General features: G+C 59.0%; 1 protein-coding gene across 31 annotated transcripts in view; it reads left to right on the top strand.

Annotated features, from left to right (window-relative positions):
* IQSEC1 (IQ motif and Sec7 domain ArfGEF 1) overlaps positions 1–18,899 on the top strand; it is a 353,973-nt gene that overhangs the window by 307,632 nt on the left and 27,442 nt on the right. For all 31 annotated transcript variants that reach the window (XR_011526811.1, XR_011526814.1, XR_011526812.1 and 28 more), the window contains 2 exons: positions 2,801–4,050; positions 16,927–17,088. Coding sequence is in view for 24 of the 31 variants with exons in the window: in XM_070574597.1 (XP_070430698.1) it covers positions 2,801–4,050; positions 16,927–17,088 (1,412 nt within the window). In the remaining 7 variants the exon portion in view is untranslated. The remainder of the gene's footprint in view (positions 1–2,800; positions 4,051–16,926; positions 17,089–18,899) is intronic.

Below are 18,899 nucleotides of genomic sequence, written 5' to 3'. Positions count from 1 at the left end.
TGGCAGAGAAGAGGTAGGAAACAGGTGAGAGGGGAAGAGGTGATGTTGAGAGCCACTGAGCATTCAACTCTGCACTGAGCTTCCTGGCAATCAAGGCAAAAGTAGGAATAGGACAGATTATATGGGAATTGTCAGATGAAAGTAGGGTGCCCAATTCCACAAGGGGTTAAAGCCTGAGTAATACAACACCCCATTTTAGTGAAAGGAGCCCGATGGGAAGTCATGTATTTTCCTCTGGCCCCTGGGCCTCTGCACCGTCTAGTGGTTTCCTGTCCATAGGAGTGGGAGACCTGAGTCGGCCAGAGGGGGCGGTTCTGCTTTTGGAAGGGTGTCCCCTCAGTTCCACATCCCTGCTGTTGAAAGGCTCCCTTTAAAGGGAGCGTGAGGGCTTCATGGGAGAGGCCTGGCTCGGGTCGGCTCCTCGCCGTCACCTCTCTGAGCTTCTGCCCTCCCCCTCGAGCCCCTTGGCAGGCAGGCGTCAGTGGGAGCATCAGGGGAGGCTGCACAGCCCATGGCACGCACAGCAGGCAGCGCTTGCTGATCGGGTTCCCGCCCTGCACCCCGGTAAACTTTCAGACTGGGCCTTGAAGGGGGACTGACCACGCTGAGTCTGCGATGAGTAAGACCAGGCCAGGGTCAGCATGTCCTCTGGGGGAGGCCAGGTAGGAGGGACTGAGAGGGGCTTTGATGACGAAATGTGGCCCGTTTCTGCCTTCCGGAACTCCCTCTTCTCCCCCTTCCTTGCCCCCACATATGGGGAGACGGTCTCAGGCAAACAGGGTCACTGCCTAGTTTTCGAGGTCCAAAGGCAGCAGGAGAGGAGGGGCCCTGGAGTGGGCTGGTGGCCTTGGAACCGTGACCTCTCCCGCAGGGCTGACATGGGGCCCAGGACCACAGGCCTGGGAGCACAGGGGCAGAGGGTTTCCCAGAGCTCAGCCTTGGGCCCTTCATTGGCCCCATGGGCTTTCAGAGCTCCACTCAGATCCCGAAAACACAGAAACTTTGCTTACAGATGTAGAAGTGAGGTCATCTCTGGATGGCGGTCAGTGACTTCCGGCGAGAGGAGAAGCAGGCCCGCCCTGGCTGACTCTGGGCCTGACCGGCTGTGGAAAGTCAGTTTGATCCACACCCACCCCCGCCCACTCCCCTTCGAAGGGAGCTGCTCTGCCCGCCTGCCGTGCCCTCCCCTGTGGGCCCCCGAGAGCTGGCCCGTCCCTGAGATGGGTGCCCTCACTAGCCAGGCACACTCTCGCTTCCCAGAGAGGGGCACAGGCCGCCGCCAGGCATGCGAGGGCCAAGACTGGCATTTGCTGTGTGCGGCTCCGATTTGCCTGCCGGCCCAAGAGGCTCTGAGCAGCCCTCCCCCCAACTCGGCCACAGCCTGGGTTTGCTCACGTCTGTTTGGCTCTGTTTCAGTTACATGTGTGCGTCAGTCTGTTCTCCTAGACGGACTGCTTCTTGAGAGCAGGGACCTTTCTTTTCGCTGCCAGCTTTGGAATGATGACCGCGTGAGCGGGGGGCCTGGACCAGCAGGCTGTGGCACTCTGCCCCGCTGGTGCAGGGGGCCTCCCTCCTGAGGACCTGAGGCCTCCCGTGGCTCTGCAGCCGGTGCCCACTCTGCCCTGTCCCCGAGAGCTTGGCTGGGCGGTTCCGTCTCCGGGGTTTTCTTTGACTCCAGCTGCAGGCCTGTGTTTGTTTTCACTCAGGAGCAAGGCATGGGGGCGGCCCTCGGGGCTGTTCTTGATCACGGGGGCACTTGAGCCGCAGGACTTCAGGAGGTCCACATGTCATGCTGGGAAGACATGGGCCCAAGGGCCTGTGGGCTCACCCCGTCCCTCCTGCCTGCCTGCAGCCCTGCCCCCTCCAAACTCCCAGAGAAGGGCAGCAGGACCTGAGGGGCCAGAGAGCTCGCTCACGGTGTGTGTTGGGTCTCTTCTCCAGGCCTCAGTTTCCCCCTCTCTACAGTGAGGGGACTTGGGGGCCCCATAAACTGTAAACACCTTCCAGGAATGCAGTTGAGGGCCTTCTAGCCCTTGCCGTCCCTGAACTTGGCGTGTGCTGAGCACCTGCGTCCGTCTCACCAAGTGCTCACCTCAGTCCTGTGAGGGGGTGTGAGTACCATCCCCATTTTACAGACGAGGAAGCTGAGGACCTGCTGGTTCCCAGGCTTACTCAGAGTCACACAGCTGGCGAGGGGCAGGGCCAGGACTGGAGCCCAGGCAGCTGGCCTCGAGGCTGGCTCCACGCATGGGCAGATCTCTAGGCCTCCCTGAGCTCAGTGACTCCCCAGGTGCCAGGAGTGCGCTGCCGATGCCGGGGAAAGGAAACCAGGCTGAGCCGCGGCGGTGCTCAGCACCCCAGACCTTGCTGAGCTCTCTGGCAGGTCTCTTAACCTGTGCTTGCCTCAGGCTCCTTGTCTCTGGAGGGGCTGCCTTCACTCCTTCCAGCACCTCCGAAGTTTCGTTCAACTGCCTGCCACAGGTGGCTCCAGGGCCAAAGGCCTCTGGCCAGAGGAGTTTGGGAAACCACCACCTTTACAGGTTCTGAAGAGCCTGCAGGGAACACACTTGCTTTAACTTAACACGGTCTTTCTCCATCTTGTTTGACCTTGGAACCCATAGGTTGCGCAACCTTGCACAGCCCACCAGCGTGCCCCACCGGTGGTTTTAACCAACTCTAGGACACACTGAGGGCTTCCCAGGTCATGCCACCACAGAGCTGGGGCGCGGGAGTGAAAGGTCAGTGTTGCACCACGCCAGCACACAGGGCTGCCTTCACTCTCTTCTCCTTCCCCCTCCAGGTGGAGATGCTAGAACGGAAGTATGGGGGACGCCTCGTGACCCGCCATGCGGCCCGCACCATCCAGACGGCCTTCCGCCAGTACCAGATGAACAAGAACTTCGAGCGCCTGCGCAGCTCCATGTCGGAGAACCGCATGTCGCGCCGGATCGTGCTGTCCAACATGAGGATGCAGTTCTCCTTCGAGGGGCCTGAGAAGCTGCACAGCTCCTACTTCGAGGGGAAGCAGGTCTCCGTGACAGGTGATGGCTCTCAGTTGGGGGCCCTGGTGCCATCTGAGTGTGGCGATCTTGGTGAGCCACCCGCTCTCAAGTCTCCAGCCCCCTCCAGCGACTTTGCGGATGCCATCACAGAGCTGGAGGACGCCTTCTCCCGGCAGGTGAAATCGCTGGCCGAGTCCATCGACGACGCGCTCAACTGCCGCAGCCTGCACGCCGAGGAGGCGCCAGCCCCCGATGCGGGGCGGGCCCGGGACGCCGAGCCCAAGCCGGCCCTGCATGGCGTGGACCACCGCAAACTGGACGAGATGACGGCCTCGTACAGCGATGTCACCCTGTACATCGACGAGGAGGAGCTGTCGCCACCACTGCCCCTCTCACAGGCAGGGCACCGCCCATCCAGTGCCGAGTCGGACCTGCGGCTGCGGGCTGGGGGCGCCACCCAGGACTACTGGGCCCTTGCTCACAAGGACGACAAGGGGGACACGGACACGAGCTGCCGGAGCACACCATCGCTTGAGCGGCAGGAGCAGCGGCTGCGGGTGGAACACCTCCCACTGCTCACTATCGAGCCGCCCAGCGACAGCTCCGTGGACCTCAGTGACCGCTCGGACCGCGGCTCGCTCAAGAGGCAGAGCGCCTATGAGCGCAGCCTCGGCGGGCAGCAGGGCAGTCCCAAGCACGGCTCCCACGGTGGCCCCCCCAAGGGCCTGCCCCGGGAGGAGCCGGAGTTGCGGCCCCGGCCCCCCAGGCCCCTCGACAGCCATCTGGCCATCAATGGCTCAGCCAACAGGCAGAGCAAGTCCGAGTCGGACTACTCAGATGGGGACAATGACAGTATCAACAGCACGTCCAACTCCAACGACACCATCAACTGCAGCTCTGAGTCGTCGTCCCGTGACAGCCTGCGGGAGCAGACGCTCAGCAAGCAGACCTACCACAAGGAGACCCGCAACAGCTGGGACTCCCCCGCCTTCAGCAACGATGTAATTCGCAAGAGGCACTATCGCATTGGCCTCAACCTCTTCAACAAGTGAGTGCCTGCCTCCAGCCACTGGCCCTGCAGGGAAGAGTAGGGTGGGCAGTGACACCCACAGGACCGCAGCTGGGGCCTTCCTCTCATGCCACGGTGCCTTTGCACATGTTGGGAGGTTAAAAGTGAGTGTGTGTAAGGGTAGGACACTGCGCAAATGTACCTACAGCAATGCCTGGCGCAGCCAGTGTTGTTAATAGGGGAGATTGGAGCCCACTGAGCTGAGGACGTGACCCCCAGTCCCCAGGGCTGGCCCTCTCCCAAGGGTGCTATCTTGGGCAGAGCAGATGCTCACAGGCTGAACAGTGACAGAATGAGGAGCTTCTCTGTGATAAAGCAACATGAGAGAGGGGTGTCGGCTCCCCAGGTTTGGGGCCCTGTTGGCACCTAGAACAGTAGCCAGCACACAGTCAGTGCTCAGGGCCTGTGTTGTGTGAAGCCTGACTCGGTGGTTGGGCCATGCCGCAGCCAGCTGTGAACGTCAGGCTCGGGGTTTGGATTTTGTTCCCTGCGCGATGAGGGGCAGGAAGGTCTGAGCAAGGGGCTGACGGGCCCGCATCTGAGTGAGATCCCCGGGGACAGCTGCAGGCTGGCTCCCGCGTGGCCGGGCAGGGGGACACAGATGGACCTGCTGCCAGCAGAAGTCTCAGCCAGGCCCTCTGGGAGCTGCTTGAATTGGGTCCGTTGAGTGGCCACTGCACCGGGGCTTCTGGAAAGGTTCTGTGGGGACAGTCCCGAGAGCTGGCCTGGGGAGCGAGACCGGTATTTAAAGCAGACTATTCTTGGTGTGGCCAAAAATAGCAAGCGGAAGGGAGGAGGGCTGAGCACTCCCTTGGAGGGGCGTTGGCAGACTCTGCTTATTAAACCTCAGATTTCTCATCATTTCCGTTCACGGGGCTTCCAGGATTTGGGGTCACCAGACGCTGGCCTGGTGCTGACTCCTCCAGGGTTGGGGACGTAGAGGGGATGTGGCCAGCCTGCCCGGTGGTTCCTGACACACATCTGCTGTACTTCCCTGCTGCCTGCTTCCTCTTCTAGACTGGGGGAGATATGGGGCATTTCTGAGCCATCCTGGTACAATGGAAGTGGTGGCTGAGGGAGTCAGAGAGGCCTGTCTCAGGAGGTGGGTGTAGGGTGCAGCACATTCACACGAGGGGTGGCCAGGGGGCTGTGGGTCATTGGTCCTCACTCAGCTAAGAACTAAGAGTCTTGGACACCTCACATCTGCCAGGAGTGCTCTCTCCTGAGGCTTCCACCTGCCCGGGGCCTTCTGCACATCAGGACCAACCAGTCCCACTGCCACGCGAGCTGTGGCCAGAACAGCAGACTGGACAGGGAGGGTCACGTGCTGCTGAGCCCATCCTGAGCTCTGTCCCACAAGCCTGCCCCTGCCTGCTCCTGGGCACAGCCGCTCCCAGGTCACCCTAAACCCAGGCCTGTACACTGCTGGGGGAGGCCAGGGTAACCTGGGGGTGTCCCCATGCCTAACTCACCTCGTCTCTGACAGGCATTGCATCCTGGTGGAGTCCCAGCTGAGTGGACAAGTGGAGGCCAGAACAAACAGTCTCCCCCAACCAGCCAGCTTGAGTCTCTGTAGGTTCTTTCTAGCTGTTAGTTTTGTTTTGTTTTGTAAAGATTGGCACCTGAGCTAACAACTGTTGCCAGTCTTCTTCCCCACACCCCACGCCCCCGGCTTTTTCTCCCCCAATCCCCCCAGTACACAGTTGTATATTTTTAGCTATGGGTCCTTCTAGTTGTGGCATGTGGGACACCGCCTCAACGCAGCCTGATGAGCGGTGCCATGTCTGCGCGCAGGATCTGAACTGGTGAAACCCTGGGCCGTCGAAGGCGGAGTGCAGGAACTTAACCACTCGGCCACGGGGCTGGCCGCCTAGCTGTTAGTTTTTAATTATGTGCATAATACACTCCCGGTAGAAAATGAAGGCCTTCCGCTTAGGATGACATCTCCTTTGATGCCTCTCATTCCGGAGTCTCTCCTCCCAGATTTTTGTCCTGTGCATGTGTGTGTGTTCCTAGGCTCTACAGACAGCCGTGGTTCAGAACACAGCTCTGGGGCCAGCAGCCCGGGTTCAGACCCTGGCGCTTCACGTCCCCTGTGTATGTCCTTGAGCAGTGCAGCCTCCTGCAGTAGGGCCTCATCTGTGCAGTGGGGCCGAGGCCAGTGGTGTCTGTCTGGCGCGGGGAGTTGGAAATGAGTGAGTGTGTGAAGTGCCTGGAGCAGTGCCTGGCACACGGTAAGCTCTGTCCAGTATCAGCACGGTTTCTGTGACCCCTGCTGGCGTTATCTGGGCAGGGGTTGTGCATGTTGTCTTACTGTGAAGTCGCCGTGCGGTTTCTGTGGGTCTTCCCGTCGGTGCACATGGACCACCTCGTTTCTGCTTGCTGCTGCATAGTGGTCCATGTGTGGCTATCCGTATTATTTATCTGGCCAGTTGCTTCCACCCTTTCATGACTACCAACGATAGGACAATGAGCGTGTATCTGCTCCTCCCACACGCTCCCAAGAGGGTCTCCAGGAAAGAGAGCGAGAGGTGGGATTGCCGGGCTTCGGTCGCTGTGCTTTTAACCGAAGTAGGAACTGCCAGTTTGCTCTTTAGAAGCGGGCTCTACCCGTCTCCTCTCTGCAGCTGGACCTGAGAGCCCGTCTCCCCACACTCAGCATTCAGTGTCACCCCGCACCCTGTCGCAGGTAGAGGTGTGGCCTCTCGCTGGTTTTAATTTGCCTCTTCCCACTTGCTTCTAAGACAGAGCATCTCTGTGTGTCTTTTGGCCATTTGGGTTTTCTCTTCCATAAAATGCCTGTTTGTATTCTTTGCGCACTTTTCTGTCAGGTAGTCCTTTTGATTTGTTCTTTGTATGTTGTGGATACTAGTCCTTTGTGATTACAAACGTCTTCTTCCTGTCCGTCACTTGTCTTTTTCTTCTTTTTGACTTTTTCTTTTGAGGTATAATTCACATACCATAAAATTCATCCTTATAAACTGTAGAACTCAATGATTTTTAATTATACACCTTTTAACTTTGTGTATGCTCTCTCCTCTACCAGAAGTTTTTAATTTATTTTGCATTTAATTGAGATTTGCTAATTGACATATAACGTATTAATTTCAGGTGTACAACATAATGATTCAATGTTTGTATGTCGTGCAAAATGATCACCGCAAGATGATCACCACAATAAGTCTAGTCAACATCAGTCACCACACATAGCTACAAATTTTTTTTCTTGTGATGAGAACTTTTAAGATTTACTGTCTTAGCAACTTTTGAATATATGATACAGTACAGTGTTACTAACTGTAGTCACCATGCTATACAAGATTTTAATGTTAATTAGTCAAGTCATCAGTGTTTTCTTTTTTTATTACTTTAGTTTTTCATGTTATGTTTTAAAGGGATCTGCCCGAGGTCCTAGTATGGTTTTGAAATACTTTGTTCAGTACTTGTATAGTTCTGTTTCATACCCTTCGGGACTTTAACCTGGAGTTTGTTTTGGGGAATGGTGCAAGGTGAGTGAGGGGCTAGCTTTTATTGTTCTATGGGGGTTAGCCAGTTGTCTCCAAACAGATTATTGGACAGTCCGCCCTCTCTCTATCGACTTGAAATTCCACCCAATTCCTGCACGAACGTGGGTCTGTGCCTGGATCCTGTCATTCATTCAGCAGATGTTTGTTGAGACCTGCTGTATGGCGGGCCCTGCTTTAGAGGCCCGGGATGTTTCAGGGAGGGAGCAAAGGTCCCATGCAGCCCCCGCGAAGGGTTAGAGATCTGTGTTATTATCCTTCCGCCAGCGTCAGACTTGTAGTTATGTATATTTTCTTATTAGGGCAAAACCCCTGTTTTGTTATTTTTAAAAATTGTCTTGGCTGTTCTTGGTAGGTGTTCTTCTCACATGAGTTTCAGAATCAGCTCATCAAGACCCAGGGAAAACCTGGGCTTTCCACTGGAGTTGCCTTCAGCTCAGAGACTAGCCTGGGGGAACTTGAGCCTTTACTGCGTGAGGTCCAACCACAGGCGGCTATGTAAATTGAGTGTAAGGTTCAGTAAAATTAGTCCAGGTCCTCAGGTGCACTAGCCACAGTGCGCTGCTCACCAGCCACACGTGGTCAGTGGCTACTGTCGCTGCAGTGCCGTCTAGAACGACTCCGTCGCTGCAGATGCGCCGGGGCACAGTGCTGGGCTGGAGCACTGAGAGTCCAGGCGCAGTGAGCTGGCCCGTGTGGTGTGTGGGGCAGAGTGGCGTGGGCCGGCTCCCCTGCGGCAGCCGTCAGATCCCGTGTGCACAAGCCCGTCTGCTCGTCAGGGGCTCCAGGGCCTGAGTGTGTCACAGAGCACCTTCCTCCCAGCTCAACCTTCACCACCTCGGGCCTCGGTTTACACCTCATGTTGTTGGGAGGATTGAAGGAGAAACTGCTTTTCCAAAACTGTGTTATTTAAACAATCAAGCACCTTTCTTACACAGATTCCGAGCTTTTTGGTTCATGAAGCCCTTCCACAGACGTATGCCCATTGCCGAGCCTCACCAGGGCCAGAGAGGGCTGGCGATTAAACTCTGAGCAGATGGAGCCCCAGTTCCGCTGCAGGAGCCTGCAAGGGTTGGGCAGGAACGTGGCGGGTTTTCCACCAGCAGGCACTGGAGCTGCCAGCTGGGGGTGACCGAGGGCCAGAGATCCTAGTGGACTCTGAGCAGTCCTGCCACCCAAGGCCGGGCTCCATCCCTAGAAGGTCCCTCCGTGCCATCTCCCACCTCTTCACTGTCTACCTACCTCTGCTCCCTGTGGGTCTCCTGTCCCCCCCATACCACCATCTTCCTCCCTCCCCAGCCCCCAACCCCTGAGGAGGCTCCACACCCCTGACTGCCTACCCAGCCTCCCAGACAGCTCTTACTTTCCCCCACTCCCAGACGTGAGCTTCCCCGACACAGAGACCCTTGCAAGGGGTGTGAGGAGGGTCCGAATGATGTCTCCAAAGTGGGCAAGGGAGCCAGCAAGGGGGGTACAAACAAAACCTGAGAAAGTGATGCAGGTTGGCGAGGACGGGGCGTCGCTGGGGTGCTAGAGGGGGTGCAGCTGTCTGCCTGACGTCCAGACGTTCCTTGAGCATCTGCCTTCACCAGCCGGGGGGCCACATATGGCTCACAGCCCTGAGGGGAGGGTGGGGGCCTAGGAGCCAGAGGCAGGGGGCTTTCAGCTTCTGCTCTGCCACACTTCAGCTGCAACTTGGCAGTGCCCCGCTCCCTCTGGGCCTCCCCGGTTGCACCTGGACTATGGATGCAAGGTCCCTGCCCCCAGGCCTGGTGAGGATTAGAGGCAGTGGAGCCAAGAACCTCGCCCAGAGCCCGCCTTCAAGGAGGTACTTGTGAATGGCAGCTGTTGTGGTTAGCTACAGCTTCTGTGCCCAGAGCCAGTGCCAAGGGTGGGGGGCTTCAGGAACACCCCACAGGCAGTTTGGTGAATAGAGCAGTTGGAAATATTGAGAATGGCTAACACTTTGATGAGTTGACCATGTGCCAGGCACTGTTCTAAGAGCCTGTCATGCTTTAAGTCATGTTCTCCTGTGGGATAGGAGTAACCCCACTTTACAGATGGGTGAACTGAGATCACGCGGCTGGTAGGTGTCCAGGCTGGAATTCATACCCTCCACCTGACTGCTGAACACATCCTCTTAAAATCCAGTGTAGGAACTGCTCCCATGCGTGCAGTCCTGTGTCCTCCACCTGCTCGCTGGGCCATGGATCTGGGAACTGAGTCCAGGAGGCACGGCCACAGCACTCGTGGAAGCCACATAGCCCTGGAGTGGTGGTCCTCGGGCTGCGGGACAGGAGCTGCGTCAGCGCCTCACAGCCCTGGGGGCCGCCCAGCAGGACCCTCATTCCGCCTGTCGGCTGCTTGCCCCGGAGGGCATTTAGATCCCCAGGGTCCCCTGCTCCTGTACCCAGTACACGTGCTTAGGGGTGCAGGCCTTACTATGTCCGTTTCCCTTCCTTCAGACCTCTCCCATTTACTGCCTGGCATGGGCCCAGGTGTAGCAGCCCAGGCTGGTTTTGTCCCAGGTGGACCAGGCCAGACCTCTCCTACCTCAGGAAGAGTGTCCTCATCCCCAGAGCTGCCCTGTGATGAAACGGGCACCCTCATAGGGGAGTGAGCACCTCATCTCTGAGGAGCATGTAAGCAGGGCCTCAGCAGCCACTTGGTGTGATGGTGTACTGGGACTCCTGCTCATGCTGGGAGCTGTTCACAGGGGCCTCTGAAGTCCCCTCCAGCCCAGGGCCTATGTTCGGAGGCAGGCCTTACTCTGTGAGCTCGACCCTTGGGGCTGCCAACTGCTGGTTGCCAGCCTGCCTGCCGTTCCTTTCTGCATGCCTGGTGCCTGCTGGAGCTGCTGCAGGAGGGAGGCAGGAACACTGCTGTGAGTCGGGGCAGGGGCGCTCCGAGATTTCACCCCACCTCTATCCACGGGGACCAGCCGCACTCTACCTGCGAGGGGAGCGGGCTCAGAGGGCGCAGGGCTTGGCCAGCCTCTCTCGGGAAGCAGCAGAGCTGGGGTGAGGCTCCCGATCTGCTGACTCCAGCTCCATGCTGCTTGCATGTAACGTGTTCGTTGTAATCAATGAAAATAGCAGTGACGACAGCCAGCCTGTATAGATCTGTAATAAGTGCCAGGCACCGTGCTACACACGTCACGTGCATCATCTTACTGACTCCTCGCAGTAATCCTGTGAGGCGTGGCTCTAGGGAACCAGGACTCAAAGAGGGCCAGGCCACAGCATCAGAAGTGCTGGCTCCAGGGTTCTGGTGGACCCAGTGCCTGTGCCAGGCTATTTGCCGTTGCTGGTAGTGCTGACAGTTCAAATGACTGGCTCTCTTAGGAGCACTTTGAGCTGGATTTTGGGAGGTCTAGGTCCCATTCCCCTCAACATGAGCCACCCTCAGAGCCCCCGGGGTCCTGTCCTGAGTCTGGAGTGACAGGTGCCGGGTCCCTCAGGGCGGACCAGCCTGCTAGAGGGTAATTCTTCCACCTTCTCTCTGGGACAAGTGCAAGGAAGACCCCAGCAGCCACCTTCAGCTTGGATTCGCAATATCAGAAATAACTTGGTAAAAGTCAGAGCTGGGTAACATAAGCAGTCTGAGGAGGTGGTGAGCCTGCTGGCCCTGAGGTGTGTGAGCAGCTGGAAGGGAGCCACTTCCTTGCAGGACGTGGGAGGGCCCGGAGCCTGGATTGCCAAGTTGAAGGGCATTCCAGATGTGCAGGGCTCTCTGAGTGCTGAACTTGTGAGTCCATCCACCCTGTGGCCAGTGTGAGAGCAGTCACCGGGATGGTTGGCCTCCTGACCACAGAGGACCCCGGGCACTATGGTATCAGACCCTTGTGTTGTTGATCAGGGCTTCTCATTGCAAGCGACAGGGACTCAGGCAAACTGGTTTCAGTAAAGAGGCCTTACTGGTTCATGGACCTGAAAAGCCGTCGGTCATCTCTCGGATGCCTTCCCAGAGCTGGCCCTGTCCCGCACCTTGGTCCTCCACCCCAGCAGAAGGGCCACCAGCAGTCCCAGGCTCCTGGTCCAACCCCATGGCGACCCGGCAGGGAAAGAGCTCTTCCTCCCTGTCGGCTCCTGCTGGCTCTCTGAACCGCTCACTCTGGTCGCAGGGTACAGGGCTCTGACTGGCCAGGCTGGGAGTGAGGTCAGCCTGCTGCGTCAGGAGAATGGAGCTCGAGGTGGGGAGGGAAATCCGGAGGCCGGCTGGACGCCAGGCCAGGAGGTGCTGGGCAGCTGCCCACTTCCACTTGTCTTCAGCTGCTCGAGAAACTAAAAGCTACAGGAGCAGCCAGTCGTTGACCCTCCAGCCCCTTGCCGGGGAAAGAGCAGGCAAGGCACTCAGCACTGGGTTCCAGCAAGTGGGCGTCCTCAGTGCGGCACACAGCCTTGTAACTGCCTTCACAAAAGCCTGCGGGCTCGGCAGCACCACTGACCGCTCATGGCACGAGGACAGAGATGTGTGTGAGGGAAGCCACTGGTGTGGTCTGCGTGCGCTCGTCTGTCACAGCCGCTTCTGAATCAGCAGCTGACGTAGAGAAAAGCCGGCCCAGCCTGGCAGCAGACAGCAGGGATGCATCTTGGACTCTCCCAGCCAGGCCTGTCCTGCTGGAGCCGTTCAGGGAGACAGCGGCCCAGAGTGCAGCAGCGGGTCAGCTGTGGATGGTGACAGTCGCACTCGGCACCTGTTGATCCTGAGCCTCAGAGGGTGGAAGTCAGGAACGCCCGAGAAGAAGGAATGTGGGATCCAGAGAGACTGGGAGAGCAGGCTGCACAGAGCTGGGCAGAGCGGACTGTCAGCCGTGCTGGGGTGAGGAGGGCGCAGTGAATCTTAGGGGCTTCTCACAGCAAGGAGCGGGTAAGCACCCGGCACTCTTCTCACTGGGCAGCCTGGAGCCGAGCTGCCTCACCTTCCTGTGCCCTCATTTCCTTATCTGTCAAATGAGGCTTTTGTGTTGGCTGTTCCTTCTAGCAGCGCCCCTTGTCGTGGCTCCCAGTTCCCGAGGGGGCCTGTCCTGACTGTCACTCCCTGTGCCTTCCAGCTAACGTCCACTCCTTCTCCAGGGCACTGCAGCGTCGCTTTCTCACAGCTGAAGAAAGCATTGCCTTTCTTACAGAACTGACAGTTTTTTGAGGCCTTACGGGCATTAACTTATTTAATCTTCACAGCAACTCTGCCATGTACACTGTTGCTGTCTCCATCATACAAGTGGGGACGCTGAGGCACAGAGAGGTTAAATAACTTCCTCTAGGTCACCCAGCTTGTAAGTGGAGCTTGGATTTGAGCCCAGGCTTCTGACTCCTGAGGCCACGCCCTGGGCGCCTGTGCTGTATCTCTGTGTCCTGGGAGTTTATATCGCTCCTTTGTCGCACTCCAGCTAGAATGCATGTTTTGCAAGGATGGGGACTTGGTTTGGACCAACTGTATGCTAGCACAGCAGCTGGCGCCAAGTGGGCCCTCAGTGAACGTTTGTGGAATGAACAGAGCCTGGAACTCATCCTGCAGGCGTTGAGTGGCTGGAAGCTTTTAAAACAGTCCTGGTGACACAGGCTGAGGCAGCCCTTCCGAGAGTCCCGTCTTCCCCGAGCCTGGACGCGGAGCACGGGCTGTTTATCTTTGTTGGGCCTGCTCTGCGTGGGCTAGCCCCTTTCTGGGCCCTGAGGGTCCAGAGTCAGATGAGCCCCAGGCCATAGCCGTGTCAGTCCCTAGAGCCTGGAGCTCCAGGCAGATGTGTCTGCAGGCCTGTGGACCCTTGTAGGAAAAGAAGGCAGAGCCACAGCTGGGAGGAGCTGGAGCTGTGTCTGTGCCTGGGGGCGGAACATGGCACTCTGCGACCCAGTTTCCCCAGCCGGGAACCCTTCTCTGCCAGTCTTGGGGGGGCTCTGCCATGCTAACGCAACACGAGTTATTGTGACTGTCACGGGCTCATTCATCATAGTCAGCCGGGGCCTCTGCTCATCAAGTCTCTGAGGGAGGAGATGGTCAGAGGCATCCTTTTGATGTGGGCTTCTCGGTTCTCTGTGACGAGGGAAGGTGCTGTAGGGGGTCTCACGGCTCCCATGGGAAGTTCCGCGCACCCCTTCTGCTCACGGTGCATTGGCCAAAGCACATGGCATGGCCCTCACTGCCACAAGGGGAGGAGGGGCAGGGGGCGGGCAGCACTAACGGCTCACGCCCCTGCATCCCCTCACCTGGCAGGTGGTTGTGTGTGACGCGTGGCAGGACACGCGTGGAGCTCTGCCGGGGAGCCAGTGGGTCCAGGGCCGCAGCCTGGATGGGCCCCCGAGAGCACACTTGGGGCAAGAAGGGCCTTGCTGTACTGCTGAGGGTGGGCGGGGGTCCTGACGGCAGGGGGCTCACCCCAGCAGATGCCCAGCGCACTGGCTGCTTGCCTCGGGGACGTCACTCCCCTGTGTAACGCCATTCAGAGGCTCCCTTCGCTGGCCACATCTGTCCCAACCCGGGGCCCCTCCTGGCCTCCCCATCTCACCTGCCCCAGCTCCCCACCTATACCTCCTGCCACACCTTTCTTCTCAATTGCCTGGCAAGCTCCTGGTCACTGGTCAAGGGCCAGTCATTTCAGATTTCTCTCTCCTGTGACATTGCAGTGAAACCTGCCAGCTGGAATCAACCTCTCCCACATTCGGTTCAGGCTAAAAGCTGAACCATCGGGTTCACACACAGATCTACAAATAGTGTCATTTCTACCCTCAAACTACGTCCTAAACTGGCTGCAGCTCCCCGCCTCCTGCCCCACTGCCTGGATGCCTGCAGGAGTTTCCTAGCCGGGCTCCCAGCCTGGACCTAGCCTTGCTGCCTGTGGAACAGCCAGAAAGCTTCTAGAACATGGACATCAGGTCCTCTCACTGCCCTATTCAGAACACGCCAGGGCTTCTCATCTTGCTCAGGATGACCAGACTCCCCTGTGGCCTGCGCAGCCATGTGTGGTCCGGCTCTCCCCACTGCCCTCCTCTCCCCCTCCCCCGTGTTCCCTACTCTCAGCCACCCTGGAGCAGCTTCGTGGGCCCTTCATCCTGCAAAACCCATTCCTGCTCCAGGGCCTTTGCGTCCTGTGTTTGCCTCCACCCGGAAAGCTCCTTAATCACTCTGGTCGCTGTCCAGTGTCACCTGCTCAGAGAAGGCCTCTCTGCTTCACCTCTGCCCTCCAGCCTCACTGAGTCCCTTTGCCCTTCAGACTGTGGACTGCAGCCTACCGTTGTGCTGGGTGTTCACAGCTGGCGCTGCTCGCTCCTGTCTGCCAGAGCGGTGCCTGGCGCAGAGGAGGCACACGGCACTTCTTAATCGGTGAAGAATCTGCGTTCCCACGGCCCCTTGCACAGCCTCTCCTTCCCACGGCTGGACTCCCTCTCCCACTGCGCCCTGAGCTCCTTGAGGGTGGAGGGGCCTGCATCCTGGAAGTCCATGATGCTGTGTGACGTTGGTGTGTAAACACAGGAGGGAGCAGACGGGGACAGAGAAGGGAGAGCAGCCACCCCGGGGAAGCAGGAGGAAGCAGGAGCTGGCTGGGCCTGGACCAGGGCACATATCGGGGCCTCAAGGGGCCAAGCAGTTGGGTGGGTGACGGAGGGCACCCGAGTAGGGGATGCCCAGCCCAGCTGTCCCGTCATGGCCACACAGGAGCACAGGCCCAGGGGTGCCAGATGGTCTGATTTTCCAAGGGAGGTTGGGAATCCAGACTGTATGAGCACTCTCAATTTCTAAACGTTGGCAATTACCTAGAATTCTTTGCACTAACATTGTGTGTGTGAAAGAGAACATGTCTGTGGGCTAGCCATGGTGACCCCTGGCCTGCAAGTTGAGAGAGGGGGAGGTGGGCATGGGCTGGGGTCCTGTAGGGGCCAGCATGGGGCTGGGCAGTGAGGAAGTGGGACCTCCCTGGCTGCAGCCTTAGCGGCCAAGTGGCGAGAGGCCTGGGCCATGGGGCACTTCTTGGTTGGAGACCCTGGAGTTGCGGGGAGGAACGGGGCCACTCTGTCCCCACCTGTGCGCCAGGACCCAGCTGTGCCGGAGCTGCTCCCTGCCAGCTGCTGAGGGCAAGGTCGGGTCCGGCCAGCTGGGGTAGGCCCGCAGGCCACCTTGCAGCAGGAGCTTTGCTTGCTGGCACGTGGAAATAAAGTATCTGCAGGTCACCATGGTCAACCGAGAGCTGTGTGGTTTCTCAGAGCAGGTAGTCACTGGTCCTCACCTCCATGTGCCCAGGGGACAGCAGAGTACTGATCTCTACCTGCTGGGGCAAGGGGTACAGCCTGGCCCCCAGATAGTGGCTGACCCACTGACTCCGCCCTGGCATGGGGACCAGGTGCAGCCCAAGGGCTCCACAGCTCCCCAGGCCAGTCGGAGGCTCTGAGGCTGGTGGAGGAGGACACCTGCCCTCTGGGGGAAATACATGCCACCGTGTCTCCTTTGACCACCAGCACCTCCCTGTGAGGTCAGCCGAGCTCGTGGCCTATCACTCAAGAGGACAGAGGCCCAGAGGGAGGAAGGAGCCTCCTGGGCCTGCCTTCCCCACAGCCCACCTGGGCCCTACCTGGCCCCACAGCTCCCGGTGCAGGCGGACACCCTCAGCCCTGTGGGGCCAGCCCAGCCCTCCCCGAAGCCCTAGTGACTGCCAGGCAGGGCTGCACCCACCCCTGTTTCCTCTCCTGTAAGCTGGGGCCGATCCTGAGAACCCTTCGCAGTGCCGACTGCGCACCCTGTTCCAGGTACCCGACTGTTAACTCAGTGAGTCCTTATGACAAGGGCGAGTGAGGCCCCTGGCAAGGTTTACGCAGCTGTCGGGCTCCTAACAGCACAGGTGGCAGGACTGCTGACCCCAGGAGCAGTGTGAGGAGTAAGCTGGTGTGTGTGCTGCTTAGACAGTAATGGCACAGAGTCAAGGCTTAGCAGGTGATGGAAACCGTGGTGTCTTCTTGGTGGGCAGGCTGGCGTGTGCGGGGCCAGGGGTTCCAGTCTGCCTAGAGGTACAGCACAGGTGGTGTTTTCTATGCAGAGGGGAGCGAGGACCAGGCAGAGGGCCAGTTGTATATTCGAGTAGGCATCTGGGGCAGTGCGAGGCCACGGGGGAGGGTCCCTGTCCAGCACCCACAGCTGTGCCCCTGCAGCTGGCCCAGTCCCAGCCTGTTCTTGGTGCAAGGTCTGGGCAGTTCTGGCTTCCCCGTGTCACGGACTCAGGCTGGGACAGGACGGGGTGCCTGTAGCCCACGGTCTCCCAGCACTGGCTGGGGCACCTCGAGGGCCTGAGGAGGGGTCAGGAACTGGGAGGAACCGGGGCTGAGCATCCCTCTTGTCTCCCCCGCAGGAAGCCTGAGAAGGGCGTCCAGTACCTCATTGAGCGTGGCTTTGTGCCCGACACGCCTGTGGGGGTGGCCCACTTCCTGCTGCAGCGCAAGGGCCTCAGCCGGCAGATGATTGGCGAGTTCCTGGGCAACCGGCAGAAGCAGTTCAACCGCGACGTGCTGGAGTGAGTGCTGGGCTGGGGGGCGTGTGCCTGTGCACAGTCCCGGGCTTGCCCTGCTTGTGGAACGTGCCCCAAATCCTCCCCTTGTCTCTTTCTGCTCCTAGACACATGCTCACACATACGTGCCCTATTTGCACATCACACCCTGTCGGGTACATACCTGGGCATCTGCCCTCGGGCACCGTGTCTCAGATGCCGACCTTGCCTGCCCCCCACATGTACCCCATGCCTCTGTCCCACTCCAGCAGGGCCCAGCCCCAATCCTAACACACTTTGAGAGCGAATGGGAGGGGAGTCGGCCGAGCCATCCCAGCGCCTCCTGCCTCTGCTGGCTGGGAGATTTGGGGGTGAGAGCCTAACCCCGACCTCCCGACCCCGCACCCCAACCACCTAGAGAGCTGTCGGCCACAGCACTCTCAGCTGCCTGGAGCCCTACAGAAAGATGAGCTCCCAGTTCTCTGGGGGCTACTGACAGTTTTGAGAAGTGCCACCCAGGATGTACCCTAAATCTCTCTGTTCTTTCTTAAGACTGTCATGAGTAGCAAGGTACCCACGTTTAGACCCTGTTTACTGAGCAGGTGGGGTGTACAGGCCCTGTGTCCTCATCTCACCCACAGGGGTGGGAGTCGGGGTCGCTAACCTCCTTTCACAGATGAAAAGCCAAAGCCAGTGGGATAAGATGGCTTGGAATGAGGGTCCTGCTCACCCCTTGTCAGGACCTGGGGGAACATCCCCAGGCCTGTTGAGGATTTTTCTGATCCAGGCAGCTACACGTTGAGATGGTTGACCCCAGGCTGGCAGGCCAGGAACGAAACCAAAATAGGGTAAAGAGGTAGCCATCAGCGACAAGGGCAGTGACTTCCACCTGTGCAGCCCCTGCCTCATCAGGTGAAAGAGCAAGCGAGGGGGCAGGCAGCAGGCCCCGGGGCCAGGCCTGCTCTGCAGTGAGGAGGGACCTGGCCGCATGCACCTGCTGTCTCACCTGCTTCCCTGGGAGGAGGCAGGCGGGTGCTGGGGCCTCTTTGTTTCACAGGTGAGGAACCCTGGGTTCAGAGCGGGGGAACTGGCCTGGTGCCCCCACCCCAACACACAGACTCATGTACGTACTCCAAAGTCACACACCCACCTGTACACACATTCATGCATGTGTGTATTCGCTCGGTTGCACACGCAGGCACCGGTGCAGGAGATGCAGTGAGCCAAGGCCTTTGGTGGTGGCTGGCAAGTGGCTGGCACCCAGCAGAACGGCGTCTGTGCCCCTCCTTGGCCAGGCATGCCCACCTGCTCAGTGTTTCTGTGCTGGCCTCGCTGGGAAAAGCCTGCTGCATTGTTAGCGCCCCTCCCCCCATCAAGCAGGAGTAAGGAGACGGTTCAAGGAGGCAGATTAGCTCCTAGGGAATCAGGCCCAAGACCGTCTTGGTCCAGCCCCACAACCCCTGCAGCCATTCCTGCGCTCCCCCATGGCCCCCTCCCAGCTGGCTCCTGGCCCGCAGGAAATCCGTGCATTGTTCTCCTCAGATCAGAAAATAGCAGCAGCCGCAGGAAGTTGCGAGACCCCCGACCCTCCCCAGCAGGCATCCCCCTCGGGTGCTGGTCAGTGGGTCATCCAGTGCGGCCCCGGTCTCGCAGCTGCTCTGCAGCAACCCCAAAAGACTGCTGCCCAGGGTCCTGAGTCCTCAGAAAAGGAGGGTACCACAGGTTCTGTCTGAGCCCATCGCCCACAGTAGAGGGAGAGCCCTGGGAGTGCATGTTAGGCCCCCCATGGCCGAGGCCTCTGCGGCCCCACCAGGAGTGGCCACGGCTTTGTTACAGAC

Source organism: Equus przewalskii, chromosome 15 (assembly GCF_037783145.1).
Source record: "Equus przewalskii isolate Varuska chromosome 15, EquPr2, whole genome shotgun sequence".
Taxonomy (NCBI): Eukaryota; Metazoa; Chordata; class Mammalia; order Perissodactyla; family Equidae; genus Equus; species Equus przewalskii.
Note: the sequence above shows the minus strand (reverse complement) of the source record. Positions and strands in the feature narration are given on the sequence as shown.